The following is a 20,387-nucleotide window of genomic DNA, read 5'->3' on the forward strand; positions in this document are numbered from 1 at the left end:
CTGGTGGTGCATCACTAGAATAAAACTGAATGGTGACACTGCTTATAAGGCAAGAACGCATCATGGTAGAGATGATGCATACAGATTCATTCTGCAATTTCACAGTGAAACCTTCCTGAAGTAACTACTCAGGTTATTGAAAGGAATATTCCATAGTTGACAACTTCTACTAATAAAAGTGTAAGATAATTCTGCTCTGTATGTTTGCAGACACTCTGGAATGGTCTTTAAGGAAATTGATACTTGAGTAAAATTTTTCCTTACAAGTAAATACAGCCGTGCTGCATTTTGTCAACTTCCACTACCAATTGTTTTGCTCTGAAAGACAAATGTCAAAATGCTGTAGGACTGCATTTACCTGTAAGTGCTTACAAACATTGCTCAAGCCAGTTGCATCTCAGGAATTGTTTTATAGCTGTGGCAAATATCCTTTCGTGATCATGTGCAATTCATGCTATTTTAAAGTATCAGGAGTTAAAATATTGTACAGGATAGTCTATATGCTTATTACTATCTCAAGTATTTTGCATGTTTTATCAAGCAAGAATACACATTTGTCATCTTGCCTTTGAGTTTGGAAAAACATGCATCTATTGGTTATTGTGACAGCTGGGAAATGTAAGTGTTCAACCCATTTAACTAAGTCAGTGTATGCACAATCAACATTTATTTTCTCGTAATATGAAAAGCCTGAATACACACTGCTTAGCTGCCTCTTTTCCAGAAGCATATAAACAGAAGGATGGATGCATCAGCTGCGTTAGTACCAATGAAAATTAAAATATGTGCTGAATGGGGGAAAAAAATCAACTCCTCCCCAGCAACGTTATACAAACAGAATTAAAGCAAATATGTAATTTCTACATCCAACAGCATATATGCTCTATAAAAATGTTAAATATTTTGATGATAATTTATCTTAGTGAAGCTGAGTTCTGCTAACTTTTGTCTTCCATAGAAAGAATTTACTTTGTTCAACTGACTCCAGATTGACACCATGGAAAGCATAATCCCATACTCCATGAATCATGTACGTCACTTCCAAATCACAGTTATAATGTTGTTTTGGAAAACAGAGGATACAAATCAAATTATTTCCTCCACATGGCACATTATGGGATGCCTGCACTATTTGATGCTATCAGCATAGAGTAATTACTGAAAAGGAGATAATTACCTAAGTTCTGTTGTTTAAACTGCAGAAACATCCCTTATCAAGGCACAGCACTTCAAGGCCTGCATAGAGTAAGGCTATTTTATGTCACAGATCAATTGAAAAAGTGCTTCAAATGGAAAAGTTAGCATCAGAAAGCTTACATAGGAGAACTCACCTTCATTACTCTACAACTTTCCAAAACCTTGTCAGAGTAACAGTTTCAGTGTCTTTGGTTGCAGGTTTATACTACACTAAAAACAGCCAGCATACAAAGCAAATATTAATGCATCCTTAGGAAGCATGAACTCTTAATTACAGTGTTACCTTGTCTATTACTCTATTGTTTAATAGCATTTAGGGTGAGCCTACATGGTCTTTTGCAGGTAGGTACAAATGTCTTCTACTTGTGCTGCTGGCTGACTGCAATTTAACGCTGAATCACAAACAATACAACCACAGTTCACGCCTCCATCCCATGATTTCATCAGAAAGGCCCATTCAGACTGATACACAAAGCCCTCTAACGCTCTACCCTCAGAGGTTTGTCATCCTTTCTTGTCAAAACTGGGTTCCGTAGCTTGAGTCCTGTGGTAACCACAGCAACACAGTTTCTGCATCAGAGTTCTGCTGTGTTCAGCCAGAAAAAGATCCAGACTGAGAGAATTTACCTCAGTTATCAAAAGATTGTGTAGACATGACCTTGATACAACTCCTTCCTGATTCGTCTCTTCGCAGTACTCATCGCAACTTGTTCATAGAAGGGTAAGAGAGAAAAGGAATGTGCGACATTTTTGCATGGATTTAGTAGGGTTTATAAATTCCTTGCAGCTAGTTCAAAGTCCCCAGCATCCCTGTTGTTTACCTTGTAATTTTGTTCTTTTTTTATACAATCTCTTTTCCATGGAACACTATGTGAAAAGGACGCTGTTGTACCCTCTGCATCTGCTAATACACTTCTTCACAAACACTGTTACAATACTGTGGAATTTTAACTTCTTAAACAACAGGGTAGGGAAGATAAGACGTATAACCTTTTTTTCCTTTTCAATCCATCTTAAGAAAGTGCAAACTAGAGCAATTCATAGGGACTGAAAATTTCCAGTACAATTTCACATTTGCTGTGTAAAGCTCACTTACAAGTCCATTGGTCTGCATGGTATAATTGCAGCTCACTGAGTGGGGGCATGTTGAGTGAAACTCTAAGTCACTCTAGGAGCTGGTATACCAGCAGAGATAAACTGAAGAAATAATGTCAGTCCAAGAACTAGACTAGACCATCCTAGCAAATATTTTATCTAATTGCATTCCAAAACAAAAATAGTCTTCCATCTCTTTGTATGGCTTTGTAGGAAGCTTCAGTGAGACTCTGTTCAGACCCATGATAGTCACAAAGTCATTTATAGGAACCTCCACAAGATCATTCAGTCTTACTCTCACAATTACAAAGAACTAGGACTTTAATAGGATGAACTGCCTGGAGGTACCCACGTTTCTCCATTGACTGCAGAGGGAGAGAGCTTGACTAGACACCTAAATTGCACAGAGCTAAAACCAGGTGAGGTTAATGCTCTGATGACATTGAGGTGGAAAGGATAAGCATTAAATTTGCAGTATCAGTTCTTCCACAGATGAGGTTTACAATGGGTAAATAGAATGAAAGCATAGAATAATGCTTAATATGCAAAGTATTCAAAAAATCCCCATCAATGTCTTTTATCTCTGCTTTTGTGCATATTCCCAGTCTCTAAATGCTAACTGGTAGCATGGGACTACTTATGCTTTAAATTTAAAGTGCATGCTCCGTTCCAGTATGCATGGTCAGCACTCCAGCAGTTTCCATTTTCAGCACATTTCAAAAGATGTGAACTGGTTGACAAAAACCCATACCATAATAATCTGAAGTCTAGTAGCATCAGGAACAGGTGAAATCCTGAGCCTTTTGCTCAGCTCAGAAAAGGGAGTCAGAGCTCTAAATGTTCTATCCCACCTCACTGCAATTGGGCTGAAATGGATGGACAGGGAGACATTTTCTTCCATCTTTCTAAATAACTTTTGAGAAATCAGCTGGTAGTCTTAGTTAGTGCCCTAATCATATGTCTAATGACAGAAAAGTTGCCATTATGACTGACAAAAGTTCTTACGACATAGAGACTTCCTCCTTACCTGCCACGTGTGACTGCAACACCTCCGAGACCAGTTTGATGCTGTCGGCTACAGAATTTAACTCCAATCCTTTTACCGTTTTTGTACCAGGTATGTATGTATATTTGCATGTATAAATATGTCTCCCTCTGGCATCATTTACAGGCCCTAGAAATCCTTTCTGCTCTGCTGTTTTTGTTGTTTGTATACTATTGAACACCACCTTCGCAGAAGCAAATCTCAGCATACAAGCAGCATATTTAATGACTACCCAAAGAGACTTTCTATAACAAATGGATTCCAATATGATATTAGTTTACTAAGCAGGCTTTGTATCTCTAAGAACTTCAAATTGCCTTGAGCAGAATATAGATTTTTCTAAGATAGGGTTAACATGAGATTTTTTGTGAACATCGGTGTGTCCTTCAGGCTTGAAATTCAGCAGTGATCTTACCACTGTTTATTTTGCCAGACAACTGGCACAACCACATTGTCACTGAACCCCCTGTGCTTATGCAGGCTTTTATATTGTAGCTGGGTGAGCTGGGAAAAATCCTCCACAGAGCTCTCATCTGTCTCTTAGTTTTTATTCCCGAAACTGAAATGGGTAAAGAATTTTTTTATTCTTTCGGACTTGAAATCACCAGCAGATCTTATCTCTGAGACAGAGTCCGTTGAAACTTTGTGGTTGGTGGTAGTTCTGCTTCAAGAAACAAAAATATAATTTCTGACTTTGCAGCAGATTAAAAATATATTACCAAGCTCAGACATAGCATAGCTTGGGTGCAAAAACTCCAGTAACAATTGCAAGAGAAATAAAATATGTACTTAATCATCCAGGCAGCCTTGCTGAGTTCCACTGATTTTTGATTAGGCAAAACAGACAGATAAACACAACTAACATTGTCCTTCCAATCAGTGGCCTCTGCATGAAATCAATGCTTCTGTATTACACTGGAGTTAAAAGGCCCTTATCAAGAGAAAATTCTTATTTCATGAAAGACCTACTGTGCTTGTGTTATTCACAATGTATTTCACAATTCCTGCCGTTTAAATCATGGGCATTTTGCAGACATAGAAGGGTTGTTATTGTTTTTTTTTTTTCCCATAATCACTCTTCCTGTTGCTTCTAATGTAACATCCATTGTAAATTCACTCAATAGGTCGATTTCGCTCTCACTTATAAAGTCCACTTAATCTTCCCAGGCTCCGTAAGAAGCTTTTTGGTTCCGTAATAATTCACGAACATTTTTTAAGAAAGAGTTTCAGGGAGAGCGTTTTTTTATTTTTTAATTAAGGTTTTACACAGGATAAAAATCATTCTCAATGACAGCCTGCCCAATCCCTATGGTTTATATTAAGGAACGTGCAAAGAACTTTGAAATTTTGCACAAAGGATGAAGAGGTTGAATGCTAGTCCCAGAATTTAGGTGGATGTGTGGAAACCAACAGGAGCTCCTTTTCCATTTCTGTGGAAAGCTCCATGGAAACTCCATTTCCAGGAGTCAATGGCCTCAAAAGTTTTCATAGTCCATCAAGGCATTTCTTCCTTTCTATATTATTCAGCAAGAATATCCCAGTTCCATATGTCACTAGTTCAACCTAAGGTGACCTGCAACTTTGTGAAAACCACTTCCCTATATTTTGAAAACCTGTAAAGCACACTTCACATAGTTGCAGAGTCTCAGCTGCACCATAAAAAGTCTTTTTTTGCCACATACCTTTTTTTTGTTGGTGGGACAAATGTAGAAATTGTCAATAACTGTGGCAATCCCAGGCTGTAGATTCAACTTTGTGTATAACGTCCCAAAATCTGAGGACCTGAAAGAAATCAAACATCTGTAAGTGCTCTCTTCTAAGGGCTTCAGCATTGAAACTCTGAAAAAAAAAAAGCAACCAATTTTTAGTAGTAACTATCCCTTTTCAATGCTTCCCTGCCATCCTTTTGTTCTTTTCAGTGCTCATTAGCTAAAAGAAACTAAAAGAAACCTGCACTATTAAGAGTATTTTTCTGGGTTTGAAGAAACATGGCTAGTTCCGTCTGTATTTTGCAGTTCTGTGCGGTGCTAGTTTTCATCCTGATGCTGCACCGTGCAGTGACAGAAGCACAACAAGTATACCTTCCATCACCACCCACAAGGTGGGAAAAAAGAGCTAAGCAGAGCAAAGGCTCATCTGCAAGTATTAACAGCACCTCCTCAGCTATGCAAAAAAAGAAGAGCTGACTTCAGAGCCTAGTGTTGCATAAGAGAACAATTTGGCCTGAGGTCTGGAAGACTTCCAGCGGACCTCTACCAGCATTCGTACTTGAGAAAGGTATCCATCCACTCCTCCAGCTCTTTTTCAGAGGATCACAGAATTTTGAATGAATAAAAATGAAGTTAGTAATTGGCCATCAGTATGTCATACACACAAATCTATGAATATTTCAAATGTGGGCACTCTGCAGAAATTGTTTCATATTCCTGGAAAACCTACAGTGAAAAATGGCATCTGTGCTACGCAGTTGTATCTGCAATGTCTAGTATAAAAAGAATGCACAAGTAACATGTTAGTATAGGAAAAAGTTAGTGAAACTCAAAGCAAGCCACATCCAAAATTAAATCACTTTGGATGAAGCCTCATTTGTTCTATATAGGATCAAACTGCACCATATGGTCTCTCCGTATTTTCAGTTTTTCCTTTCTTGTTTGGAAGGGAACTCAGACACATCTAAGGTACCTGTCCCTTTGTCACCAAGAAGCCCTCCCTCGGACAGATGGTTGGTAGGACGACTTGCACCCTTTTCTTCACTGGAATAACAATCTCCTTTAAGAAATGGGGCTGAAGGTGCACTGCCTGGTACCTCTGTGTTATTCAAACAAGTGGGAACATGCAACAGCTCTCACTTCCAAGAGAACCAGGATGAGACCTGTGTCCCTCCCAGTGTGACACTGAGGAGTGCTTATGTAGTGATTCCTGCCCTACAGCCCCATTCTACCATGTTCATTGGCCTGGGTGGGCTCTGTTGTCTCATACTCCTCGCCCAGGGGAGTCACTGCTGAGATTGGTAGGAACATGACCAAGTACAGCGAGAGTGAAAAGTGAGAAATCAAATTCCCGGCTGAGCATGTACACCTTGACAGGTGGCCCAAAGCCTGAGGTCTCCTCCAAGCCACCTGAGGCAGAACGGTCCCCAAGGAGCTGGTGCCCGGAGGAGGCTGCAATGAGCACTGTGTGCCCACCCTCCACCCGCCCGTGTCCCAGTCCCGCCGGGGATGTTGGTTAAGTCAGAGGACATGTGGTATGAAGGCAGAGGCGGCTACTTTGCAATCACACATCCAGCTTTCCACGTGATAGGAGAATTTTCAGCTGTGGTTGTGAAGCAGCTTTCTATGTCTTTGGCATAACCAAGCATATCGGGCACAGAACTATATGCCTGGATCAGGCCCTAAGGGACACCAAGTAAAGAAGAGTTCATATTTACCTTGCTTTTCTTCCCTCTCTACCAGTCAAAAAACGACTGGGCATAAGCCTATGACACACAGACCACACTCATAGCCTAAAGTTGAGAGTTTATCTGTTTTATAGTGACATCTGAATGGATTTGATCTGTTTTTTTCCCCCCATAATGTTGCTTCGCCTGCAATGCATTACAGAAGTTAATGGAATCACAGCAATTCAGTTTTGACAAATAATTATGTAGAAATCAAATACATACAATTGCACTGCACTGGGTATTCAGCACCAAGCTAATTAAAATTCTAAGGGGAATAGGATGGACAGTGCTATAACTAATTTGCCGGAGGTGTTTGACAGAAAAGAAATTAAAGCACAGACTAAAATACTGACTTCAGCCAGATGTACTGAAATCATGCAGAACAAGTATGTATGATGGCAACAGAACCTAGTCTATTCTCTTTAAGGAAAGAGTATCAGGTCAGCAGCTTGCCTAGTAATAACATCCTGAAATAATTCTCTGAACCTTAAAGATGATCCAATTTGCTTTGAAGAGGCAGTTCCAGGATTAATACAGAGGGACCACTGGAGAGTGACACTGCAGGATGGCAGCAACTGTATCAAGGTATGAAAAGAGTACAGGCAGGAAGCCTGGAGAGGATAAGCCATTTCAAAGATAAAAAGTTCTAGTCTAAAACTTCCTCTCTAATTCTCATGACTTATAAAAAGTACTACAAGAAAAGAATAAAGTTGCAACAAAAAAAGTACACCAAGGTAACTAATGTATTTGCAGACAAAGGTAGAAAAATATATAGTCAAAAATCTTTTATTTTCTGGTACAAATTAGGTATCTCAAGGCGGGGGCGGGGGGAATCCAGTTCCAATTTGAGACAGCAGGCTAATGCATATCCATAAATGTACACCATGCCTAAGCAGGAAGACCTGGATTGGCAGAAGATCTGTGGATCTATGGAAAAATTCATTCAGACTTCTTTTTTACTATAACCCAGCCTTGAGGAGCCCAGGAATGTCAGCTACTTTTTGAGACATGTACATACAAGAGGGTATAGTTCAAGGACATCATTCAAGGGAAGCACTGTCCAAAATAATTGGTTTTCCAAATCTCATATAATCCAGAGAAAACAGGTCACCACAACATTTTTACCTGAGATACGAATTTCAAGTTCCTGGCTCTGTATATATAAAGAATTAATATTTTGTAGCACACAGCTAGAACAGAATTCCCTGTAATTGCACTACTGGGCTACAGACAGGGCTGGAGAGCATGAATTCTGGGATCTCAGAGCATGCCTATTTCAAGAATATATTAAGAAGAAGCACAAAATGTGTTTTGTACCAAATTCAGGAGAGCAGGAGCCCTTTATGCTCTTTGAGTCATAAAGAGATTTTTTTCGTGTGTTAAAACACAAACTTGTGCTGTGTTAAAAGTGTTAAGGAGAGGAAAAAAAACCTCCCACAAATGAACCATCTGTGTTTATCAGGATAAATACATTCTCTTTCCTCCCTAAAAATTCATGAAAAGATATTTCAAGGTATAATGGAAAGAGAATACACATGTACCTAATAAGAAGAGTAAAACAACCTTCTATAGCATGGTTTATTTGCAGTGGTAGCACAACAGCACAACAAAAAAAAAAGAAGTTTAAAGGTTGATTTTGTAAAGATGGGCCTGACCTGTGGTCCTGAGTGATCTGGATGCAGTTAGTGACCATTTTGGCTTTCTGTGAGACATTCCAGGGGATACAGCAAGCTATCCATGGGCTGCTTCTGGCTGCTGCTTATCCACCTGTACACTGCAGGCTACAGATTGTATGGATGTTTCTTAGTACAGCAAAACTCAGTGGCGGACTCATAGGAAACACATCTTTCAGTATTCAGGTGATGGGCCATTCAAGACAGGTAGGACCATCGGATGCTGGAATGACACAATTACTCATGTACGGATACAGACATCACACAACCTGTTTCTGACAGGGCTTGTGGCTGGGTAATAGCTTCTTTGAAAGTGTGTACATCTGCTGAAATATGTGCCATTCTCCCTTTTTTTTTTCTTTAAGGAAAAATCACTTGTCACTGTAACAACGGCATGTTGAAATAACAATGATCAAAATCAAACAATGATATTACAGCATAGACAGATTCATGTCTTTTTAGCTTGTTTTAATACTGTGAGCTCAAATGATAGTTGGGAAAACTTCCAAGTGGTACAGAAATGTACCCTGATGAAACAAAACTTCCAAAGCCCCTAAACGCTGAGGAAATTTGGGACTCATCCTTAAAAATGTAACTTTTTTATATTTGAGCTAAAATAAATCTATGCCTAACATAATTTGGAACTGTATCTAAACGCTGAGTCTGGACATCTTCCAACAGAAATATTGAGAAAGAAGAAGAAATTTAACAGATATGAAAAAAGACATGAACCAAATGTTTGCCTGTCTAAACTTCACTATCATTATACAGCTCTCCACTGATGACTCACACCTATGATTCAGTATTGCTCTATCAGTTGTTTTTACAGATGGTATTGACAAGTATATATTAAAATACATATATACAAGAAACATGAAAATGTATATACTAAGATGTTAATAAAAAATTTTTAGAGAGATCAAAATGGCATTCCCAAGTCAAATTCAATATGTTAACTGCAAATACCTCCTTCCCTGTTTTCTTTCAATTTTAAGGAATTGAAGATGTGCACTGGAAAGAGAAAGGCTAGAACATTCAGTACACATGTTGATCAGATTTCCTCTACCTTTTCTCCTTGAAAATTAACTCAAACTCCTTTCTAGCCAAATGAGCCATACTGCACAACCTCTAGTAACTGAAAATCCTGGAAGACAACAATGAAGTGATTTCAAATGACTCATGGATTATTTAACTAGCAAAACAAAAAGAAAACATTTGGAAAAAAACATAGGAAAGATCTGTTGGTATAGATTTATTGTAAATTGTTGGGAAAAAGAAGATTCAATTGAGATGCACATGACAGTATCAAGGAGGAGTGGATCTGTACATAACACTCACTGGACTACTTTCCACTTAGTTTTCTCCCTGTATTGCAAATGTCTTCGTCTCTTCTTCCCTCCTTTTGGTCAAAAGAACAATCCAGTATTTACATCATGAACTTTAAAGTGCAAGAGATTTCAGGTTATTGCTCTATCACATACTTCTGTCTAACACCAGGATTGCCTTTGCATTCTAGTCCCTCACCTGAAAAATAGCGACAATGCTATCTCCTCTACCTCAAATGTCTGTAAGGAAAATAGATATCTATAGGATAGAGTAATGAAGGACTTGCTGATGGAGTATCTAAACCAGATACATCAGAAGTTCCAACAACAAATGCCAAGACAGACCTACTGAAAAGAAAGTAACCAGAGGAATATCATTAAAGAAGTTGTACACTAGTGTATCATAATTAATTAAACAGCAGAGAAGGGCTCTTACGCATACAGTGTGCAAATTGCAGAGACAATTGTTAGCCTCATAAAATCTTTTTAAACAACAACAAAAAATAACAAAACCCGAAAGCCTTTCTTCAGAGTAGAAACACATTGTAATGTTGGGTTCCAATATCTGACTCATGTATTGAGGAATTCATGCAGATAAAAGTTTGTCCAAAGGCTGTAGAAGAGGATGACTCCTAGCAATCCAATTAACATATTAGTCATCAGCTATCAGCTCTGCTGGAGTACTTTCTGAAAATACCTCTCCTCTCTGCTTTCCAGAAAAGTTGAGCCTTTTTGAAGTTACGTATTTTTCCTCTCAAAAACAGATATATAGAAAAGTTTCTTCCTTAATCCACTTTTACACTAAAGAATCAATGGCATAGGCAAGAGCTAACAGATAAACAGTTTACCAACTTCAAATTTAGGCAATACAGAGTTTACTTTTTTTTCCAAAAGCACTACAAAGATGAATGTATCCTGTTTTTACTTACCAATCCATTACTGATAACATATATCGATGACATATGCTGATAACATAGATATTTTTAATAACTGTGGATTATCACAACAGCCTTTTTGGATGAAATGATCTCCTCTGTAATGCTCTGATGAGTACAGAACATAGTGCAACTCTGCATTTATACAGTTATAGAGATTCCTTCCCATTTTTACAGGTATTATGCGCACATGAAGAGCCCTACAGTCTCAGTCACTACATGGGAGCACAATAGAGACGGCCATTCCTAGTGGCTTTTTAGTGGCCTGTAAATATATATTTGATTGTAAAATACTGACTTAAAAAAAAATCCACAGAAAAAAAAAACAAACAAATGAAACCAAAACACTGAACAGCCGCATTCATATCAAGTGAGAACTCAAGGAGGATCAAGACGTCACAAATGCTAGAGCTGGACTTGTATTCAATGCATTAAACATACCCAATTCAACTGGCTGCACCGAGAAGGAAAACCAGTCCTCTGTAGCTGATAATAAAAGCAAGGATTATCCTGCCAGGTGACTTCAGGGAGTCAGATCCTTTCTTGGGAACTATGGTTACTAACTTCACAGTGAAGAACAGAACGTGGCCTTATTTACAACGTACTTAAAAATCACAGAAGACAAATGCTAAATGATGCTACACGTTGGCTTCTCCCCTGAGGGTTTGACAGCCGGCTCCCCTGACGCTACACAGTACCTGGGCTGACTGTGCCTTGTACTTGCATGCCAGGCTACAGCTTTCGATCCTGATGTTGCAATTAACTTTGCAGAAAGTGTTTCAAAGCTCACATTTTGCAGGAATTACCCTGTCTCAGAGCTGTCTGGACACAAAGCTTCGCACAGTACAGGAACCATTCATGTTTTCTTATGAGGGATCATGGAAGGTGATAAACAGAGCTTTACGTATGGATGGGGGTGTTACTTGGCGCAGAAATTCAAGCTATATAATATGTGCTTATGTACTGTATCATGTTTTCCCTTACTGGTACCTTCTATCATGTATTTATCGTGTCCTGGTTTTGGTTAATTACTTAATTTGTACAACATACACACAGACACTTAAAGTCCACTAGTTAGCAGCACTGTCTTTAGTATATACTACATATCTTTCAGTGCTGTATTTAAACATTCCTACTCTGTATAGTCGCACTGTATACCACCACAGTTATCTTCTGCAGCCCTTCATTAGTCCTTCAATATACCACAAACATCCTTCTCATTAGCCTATAATCGCACTGCTTATCAGTTACATTTTCAAGCTCCTCATTACTTTGCTGCACAGCTCCAATAATTAGACTTTATATTTTACAGGCCTGTAAAACATCACATTAGCTTCTATTAGCTGCAGCCATCACCTTTTCTCCCAGAAATTGTTAGTTTAGGTAGGACACCTATTTTGAAACTACTGCCTTGGTGCATTAATTCCATCACCAACACACAGAACTCGCTGACGGAAACGTCTTGGAAGGTACAGCCTGTAGCCACGCTCGCAGTACACAGATATTTGTGATGAATCCGTTCAACCATGAAACAAGCAGTGTCACAGTGACAAAGCAGACAAGACACAGTCAGGAAGACAGGGTTATGTCTTACTTCTGTAAAAAGTAAAAGCTCTGTGTTATTTCTTCCTTCTTTGCAACCCAGGCGGGGCTGGGGCAGGCAGCGGAGCACAGAGCCCTCAGGGTGCAGTTGCCAGACACAGCCGGGCCTGGGGTCACCTTAAAAATTCCCCACCGTCATTCTACCCCAGCCATTTACTCCTGCTAAAAACAAAACAACTTAAATGATTCAAATTAATGGTTTTGAAGACTTATTTTTCACCTGGATCATTTCAGTAATCCTGTTTACAACTCAGTCCCACAAATAGTTGTAGAGGCCTAAATAAGGGAGTAGAAAATGAGAATGAAATGGTGGAAAATTTCTTGCCACACTTTCTTCACTGAATTCAGTGTATCACGTAACTAACCCTTAGCGTGCAAGCATTTATCCTAAGAAGCAGTCCTGTGTAGATTTAGTTTCAGTAGCTGCAAATCCTGCACTGCATTAGTAGGTCTCAGCCAGGAACGGAGTATATCATGGAGTGTTTGAGGGGTTTGCTACTGAGAGGCAGCTCTGGCATATTAGAAACATAAATAAAATACCAGAACTGAAAACTCACACAGTGCTACAAAAATGATTAATATTAATTTTGGCTTTTTTTTATCATAAAAATGCTAGCTGGATTAGAGTACAGGAAGAATTTTACCGTTAGGTGTATACTTTTTAATAAAAAGGCTTTCCTTCACAACCTCAATTTATTGTTTCTGAAAGTACTGTGTTGGGAAAAAAACAGTGGCTTCATTTAACTATTTAACTACTACCTACAAAAAAATATATACTTCACTTCCTATATACTGTTAATGTCCTTCCATCAAATTTGAACAAACAACAAGCTTTGAAAAAAAGGTGTCTGTTGAAAATTTAGGGAGAATAAACAAGAAAGAAAAGCCTTTGGTGCTAAAATGCAATACTCCAAAATTATGCTTACTAACTAGGTTGCCAAAAGTCCTTATATCACTTCCAGTACGAATCCTCTTTTGTGAGTTCTGTGATTGGAAATGAGTAATGGCAAAGGAAAATTTCTCATCTTACATACTTGTGTTCTTTGAGGAAACAGGATGGTTTAAGAACATTTTATTGAGGTTTGCAAGGAGCATTAAGTTCTCCCACCATGGAAAAATGCTAGGTATTTTCCACAGCCCAGGCTTTTTATTAAACCACTACACACAGCTGAAATATTTCTGAAACAACTTTATTCTCAGTCAGGCAGCTCCTTGAAAGACAAGAATGATGTTGGGATGTATGAGAAGAGAGAATTTGGCCTTATACTTTCTGACCAGAACAGCAAGTTCTCTTGTAATCGCTGGATAGATCCAGCTACAAGAACATTTAGGAAACTAAAAAAGAACTGATAATAATTTCATAAATTGTATGTGCGCATTCACATGTGATTATGTATTCCTCTAGTAATGGGCTCTGCCAACTATAATAGTCAGCTACTTACTCTTCAGTAAGTGGAACTCTTCTTTAACTTCGTTTATAGAAGTTTTTGCTTTTGCTGCTGAAGTGCTGACCTCAATTTTATGATTGCTCCGGGGGAGGGGGAGTGAATTATATGGCCAGGTTGTAGCACTTTATAAAAAGGTAAATGAAGTCAATGTTTTGTCAGTTATTTGACTGGTACTCTGCACCTGAAGCCAAATGCTTGGCAGAACTAAGGGAGTAACTGGACATTTTTATAGAGAACGAAAATATCCTAAACAGTAAGTAAATACAGATAAATAGACTCTGGAAGGTATCAAGCCTTATGCTGAGTGTATTAGAGACCCACCAATGGTTGTCTGTTGTGGGTTTTCTGGCATGCTTCTCTGAAACTGCAAGTACATATCACGGATGGAGGCAGGGCAGTGCTCAGATGCAGCACAAGTTCATCCACGATAGCAGTTCCCATGTCCCCGGTGTGAAAGGAGTGATTATTCTAAGTTATTACAATTACATCAGGAACAAAACCTTTACAAGGAATTTTAAGGCATTGTTTTGAATTCCTCTCTTGCAAGAGAAGTTCACTGTCCGTGTTGAAAACACCACCTGCCTCACCCATGTCTGCCCATGAACGAGGTTGCCACGATGCATCTGAAGTCATGAAAACATTCGGACAGTTAAACAAGATCAGGTTTTCCTAACAGCCTTTAAAATCACTGTGTGTCTGTGCCACCTGAATGGGCAGTTTGCAGGGCACAGTGGGAAAGCCTGCAGTTCATGACAGGAGGAGGCACACCTGAGGGTGCTTCCACTGGGGGAATTTAGATGCTCACAACCACTTCAGCAGGATTTGTTTCTGTTACTTGCTAATGACCCCAGTCATAATCTCCTAATAGCCTTCTACAATTACCAAAGCTTTTTTTAAATTTATTTTGTTTAGAGCTTTCAGCTGCCAAATTTCCGTTGCAGTTGTTCTCCTGTAACTGCAGTGACACCTGGGGAGGGCCAAGCCCATCAGCTGTAGTTTGGCCTGCTGTTGAACTTGGCAAGCCAGCAGCACATAAAGCCCCAGCAGATGTTTCTGCTTTTATAGCAGCTCTTCCAAACCCTTGGCTAGACATAAATCCAAAATAGATCCAGAAAAGAGACAAACAGTGCCACCATCATGGCTCTTAAAATCAGAAGGCAGAACCAGCCTTTTCTGCAGGACTCCGAGAGACCATTAGCAGCAGAAGGTGCCGTGAAGTGTTCCCATAAATTATGCAGACAGATTACGAGGGCCAGCCACAGCAAATGCAGCACATTTTGCACTGCGTGACAGTTTGCTAGGAAACAGAATCCTAAGACAAATATATGCATTTACATAGGAGTTTCCAAACGGAGAAGATCACACTTCATAGCAACAAGTACAGGAAGCAGGAGGTTTTATAGCCAGTAACGCTTTCACATGGATCTACGGTGCTTCCACACCATGGTAATGAGCGTTCTAAAAATAAAACAGCAAGGAGATGATCCTTGGCAGAAGTCGTCTTCTGAATACATGCCATGCTGGATCTATTCTGTAAAAAGAAAGTTGCACTAAGAGTGTGTTCACAGCTGACATTGTGCTTTACAGGAGAGAGGGTTGATATATGCCAGGGTGACATGCTAATACATTCATTCACTTGATGATGACTAACTGCTCTTAACAGAAGCTCAGTCCACTATAAATTGTTGCCACGTAATTTCAAATGCAAGTGAAAACAACCCCCGCAGAATAAGATTAGCTCCCTACATTCAAAATAACACAAAGTACTCAAGGAGCTGAAAACTTCAATCACATTCTTGTCTGGCATTAAGGGAGACTAGGAGGAGAAAAAAGTGATCCGGCATCTAAAAAGGAGGCGTTCTTTTTGTAGGAGTAAAGGTTATTACATGTTCTCCTGCTTCCCCTAGCTTCTACAATTCAAGCTCAGCTGGAGCTGCTAGCAGAGGATGCAGCTGTGCAGGTCTAGGGCTGCAGGGGTGTCTGGGGTCTCTCGCTGAGGCTGGAACAGCAGGAGATGGACTCCTTCCTTGCAGAAGCTCTGTGGTGGCAGAAGATCTGGGTCACCAAGTGAAGAGCTGCAGATGGAAGTCAACAGACTTCACAGCATCCTAGATTACAGGAAAGAGATCCATGGGATCCTCTCTGAGACACTGCAGCTATAAGGGCCTAAATCCTCCCAGGATGGCGAAGGCTAGAAGCTGGTGATTCCTGGCCCCAGGAGGAAAACTCCTGCTCCATCTACAGATCTGCAACTACAGAATAGCTTCCATGCCCTGGAAGCACATGAGGGGCTGGGAGCAGTGTCCAGCAAAGCACTGAGATGGCTGAGCCTGAGCCACGCAGAAGTGCCAGGAGTTGTTGAGGGTGGTTGAACACTGGAACAGGATGCTGAGAGAGGTTGTGGAATCTCCATCCTTGGAGATATTCAAAACTCAACCAGACAAGGTCTAGAGCACTGTGCTTTGAGCAGGGGGGCTGGATTTGATGATGTCAAGACTTCCCTTCCAACCTCAATGAATTTGTGATTCTGCACTTACTCAAAATTACATAACATGATCTGTCTTTGGTGAAGATACTGTGTAACAAAAACAATTTTCTCTAGACAACCAACACAATTACAGTATCACCAAGTCACAAGAGGAACTTAATCTGAGTATTTTCTAGCAAAGTCTTGACCATACTAAAAGTCTTCACAGAAAGGCTTCACAGAAAGTCTTGACCATACTAAAAACAAAAGCTTTGCCATTTTGTTTTGTCTGTAGATTCAGTGGAATCAGAACTCTGCCTGGAGTCTGCTTGTGCCAAAGAAGTGCCCAGCTGTACACCAGTGTTGGTTAAGCCAACAAAAGATACCCTCACGTTTACTGATAAGCAAAGTACCTACAACATAGTGCCTGCACAATCTTTGGATATGAAGTCTGAAATTATAATCCTATCCCAATCTTTACATTTGCAGTTTGAAAGGTGGCACAGCATTTTATCTATTTTTCTTCTTGCAGTCATATAACTAAGTCTTATTCAACTGCCCAAAGCAGTCAAGCTTACATGAAAAAAACATGTGGTTTTGCCCAATGAAAGCTTTTTTTTTTTTTCTCTTTTCTGCTGTTGTTGATTTCACTCAAAACCAACACTTTGGGGAATTTGACCTATGAAAGCTTTGGCAAACCTTTTGGTATATGCGGTCAAGCCTCGGGCTCATAGTGAAAGTTCAGCACAACACCACTACTCTACAAATAAATGTACAGATCCCAAATGCTAACCACTAGTCCCACCAGGCATATTTTATTAAGTACCTTTTATACATGACTCCGAAACCAGCTTGATCTTACACCAATAAAATGAAAACCAGTATGCCAGTGTTTGAGAAGGGACTAAGATACATTTGCTGTTTTTGCTTTCAAATCATATCCACTCCAAGGCAGTCTTTTTCAAAGAAATCAAGACTCCAGCTATTGCTGGAGAGAGCAAAAGGAGGGCGGTTAGGAGGAGTCACTCAATGCAATGCCTATTACCCCACATTTGTGGGTAATCCCACAGAACACAGCAGACTGCAATCTGCCCTCCTTCACTCAGCTTCATATAGTAAAGTAAATTTACATGTAAATGTAACTTGTGTTCAGACTTCATCTCCAGATATGAACTGACTTTTGTTTTCTTTTTACTGAGACAAACTCTCATTATCATCATGACACAATGACCAAGTGAAAAAGCCTCACAATATTTCTTAAAGACACATGTAATATCTTGACTGTTGAATGCAGCTGAAGTCCTTTCACATGCAGGCATTTTATATTTTGTCTAATTTTTAATATCCTGTGCTAATAAAAATGAGAGATCTGAGTAATAATTGTGTTGTTCCTATACATTTACTTAGTAGATAAAGGGAATTTCTTCTTCTAGAGCCATCTGTCTACTATTAAACTGGTAGACGGGCTGTATTTAGCATTACCACTGATTAACCTGTCTGTAACATCTAACCCTGTAGAATAAATGCCACAGAAGATTTAAGGAAATGAAACACAGTGGCAACACAGGGCAGGCTAAAAAGTTCCAAAAACTTTCAGCAGAAAGTTAGAGGAAAATGACCTAGCTTCTGAGCTCTGTATTTGCCAACTGCATTGACAGTGAGGCTTGCACACTCATACCAGAGTATTTAATAACTGAAACAAAATTGTTTTTAATGGCTGTAAATGACTATCCTTGAGTTATTACTACTAAAGCCTGATAATTCTTAAACGAAATTTAACCATCTTGATTATTTTAGTTACTTTAAAATATCTTCTTCAGAGAGTTTTGGCATAATAGATTTTTTCCATTTCTGAATTTCAGAAGTTTTAAACCACGGAAGAGGTTCTCCTACTGGAGACTACCATATTTCCAGACCATATATAATAGTTGTTCTTCATTAACTACTAGTCCAAGGATACCAAATGGACCTCACGCATGCGTATTTTCCAAGATACTGTTTTGTCATGTTCTGATCTCTTTTCTTTATTAAGAAGTTGCTAGTAAAACTGATTGATGGGTAGTCTTATTGTACCAGGAGAACTTGTCATTCAACTCTTTGACCTTGGCTTCACACTAACAGTCGAGTGTCTTTGAAATCTGTTTACTTCAGAATTTACAAGAGTATTAATGACAGGATGTCAGCACTTCTCAGGTTTGAAAAGATCTAATAATAGTAAATGAGTTTGGACAGCAGGGTCATCTGTAATGTACTTTAAGCAAGAGAGGCAAACTTTATTATTCTACCTTATGCTTAAAGACAAGTACAACAATTCTTAAGCCACTTTTTATTTTTTGGTGTTTTTTTTTACTGAAAAGCATTCTCTATTTTTTGAGGTCAACATAGACCACATTACACGAGAACAAGAAAAAAGCTATCCTGTCAAATAAAGGACTTGACAGATGCAACCCACTTTCCAGAAACAGCTACAGAACCTAAAAAGCTTAGTCACCTCTTAATGAGAAAGCTTTGGGCAAGTTTGAGAAGCAGCCTACATGACTCAAAGCTGTTTTACTCTTTCATCATTATGTACAATGTATAAAAAGGGGCTATTTGTCCCTCTGTCACTAACATGGGGCCTGCGTTCCTGCACTTCAGATTCATGAAAATGAGGCATCTAGATTTAAGGAGGAAAGAAATTTTTTCCAGTGGTAATACTTTCCCTTCCTTCATGAGCAATATTACATAAAAAATTACATATGGGAATAATTTTCTCTTGTGTTTGCTAAAGACCCTTTGCTTTGCTGCATAACTGTCTCAGGAGGAAAAGTAATCTTTTGGTCCAACTCCTTCCAATATAGTTGCACTCCCCTTGTTTACCTTCTCACAATTTAATCTATTCTACAGCATGAGATTAGTAAGAATAATACAGAATATGATAATCAGATGACCCATCAAATCCCAGAGAAACTGTCCTCTAACATTAGCCCTGTGTCTTCAGGAACTGACTAATCTAGCAGAACAACGAACAGTCACGTCACACCTGTATTTGCATTGCCCACATATGGCCTCTTCAGCAGCTATATGTGGACAGCATTTTGATTAGCACTTACAGCTTCTAATTTCTTTTTTTTTTTTGGCTATAGCTTTTGGATCTATCTCAGACTCTTCTAACATTTCACATGTATTACATAGATAAATAAATGTGCATTCAACACAACTGAGCTTCAGATTCCTCAAATTTCCTCAAATATTACAAAAGGTCAGAGAAACTTCTGGTTTTGCCTCCATAAAGCATAAAAATGGAACAAAGTTGATGCCTGTTGCCTCTAAGACACTGAAGGATGTAAAAGTGAAGGATAGTACCATATGATCAAAGGAAGCTGTAAATAATTATAAAAAGAAGTAAAATAAGAAGTAGCTTTGAGTGAGTCACTTATTCTGTTAAGAATGCAAATTATAAGTAAGGGATATTAGCTGATGGATTGATAAGAAATTTCAAGTGATTCCAAATCATTAAGTTATTCACACTGATATTCAAAATGTAATTACTTTCAAACCACATGATAGAGTTGGATTAATGGAACAAATACTTTATGAGCAACCCATGAGTCATGCCTACTTAGTATTATAAGGTTTTGGTTACTTACCGTTTCAGCTCTGTGGCTTTACTAAATAACAACAACAACAATAATAATAAGTAACACCACATTCAGATTCTCACATCTTTATGGACATACTGTCAAGTGTAAGAGGAAAGAAAAGAAGAACATTTATGTCATATTTTCAATGGAGTGTCTTAAAGAAAATACAGCTCGGGTTATGCATACTGTAGGTAGATTTTCAGGTTTCAATTTTATGCTTTGCATTTGCCTCTTTAAATGTTTAGGTATAGATTTTGGGGAAAAAAAAATAAGTTGTCTTTGTTAGTAAATGTGTCAGATGGCATAGAAGAATGTAGGAGGGAATTAGTTCTGCTGTTCCCCCATCCCTTGAGCAGTGGCTACGCAAAGGCAGAGGTATAATGAATGGAGCAGCGTCATCCATGCCTTGAAGCTGTAGTTGAATAAGCAATACTGTCAGGTACATGATAACTAGAGGTGTATGTGATTTCATCATTAGAAGATCTAAGGTCCTGATGAGGAAAAGATGATCTGCTGTCCTCTGCTGCCCACCCCATCC

The 20,387-nt window shown here is 39.0% G+C and overlaps 1 protein-coding gene across 7 annotated transcripts in view; it reads right to left on the reverse strand.

Moving 5' to 3' along the window:
* The window catches only part of SORCS2 (sortilin related VPS10 domain containing receptor 2), a 579,951-nt gene that overhangs the window by 248,557 nt on the left and 311,007 nt on the right, over window positions 1-20,387 (reverse strand). For all 7 annotated transcript variants that reach the window (XM_087736562.1, XM_087736564.1, XM_087736567.1 and 4 more), the window contains exon 3: window positions 5,020-5,119. In XM_087736562.1, coding sequence (XP_087592688.1) covers window positions 5,020-5,119 — 100 coding nt within the window. The remainder of the gene's footprint in view (window positions 1-5,019; window positions 5,120-20,387) is intronic.

Source organism: Nipponia nippon, unplaced genomic scaffold, assembly GCF_047370975.1.
Source record: "Nipponia nippon isolate SJK-2023a ecotype South Korea unplaced genomic scaffold, ASM4737097v1 scaffold_6, whole genome shotgun sequence".
Lineage (NCBI taxonomy): Eukaryota > Metazoa > Chordata > Aves > Pelecaniformes > Threskiornithidae > Nipponia > Nipponia nippon.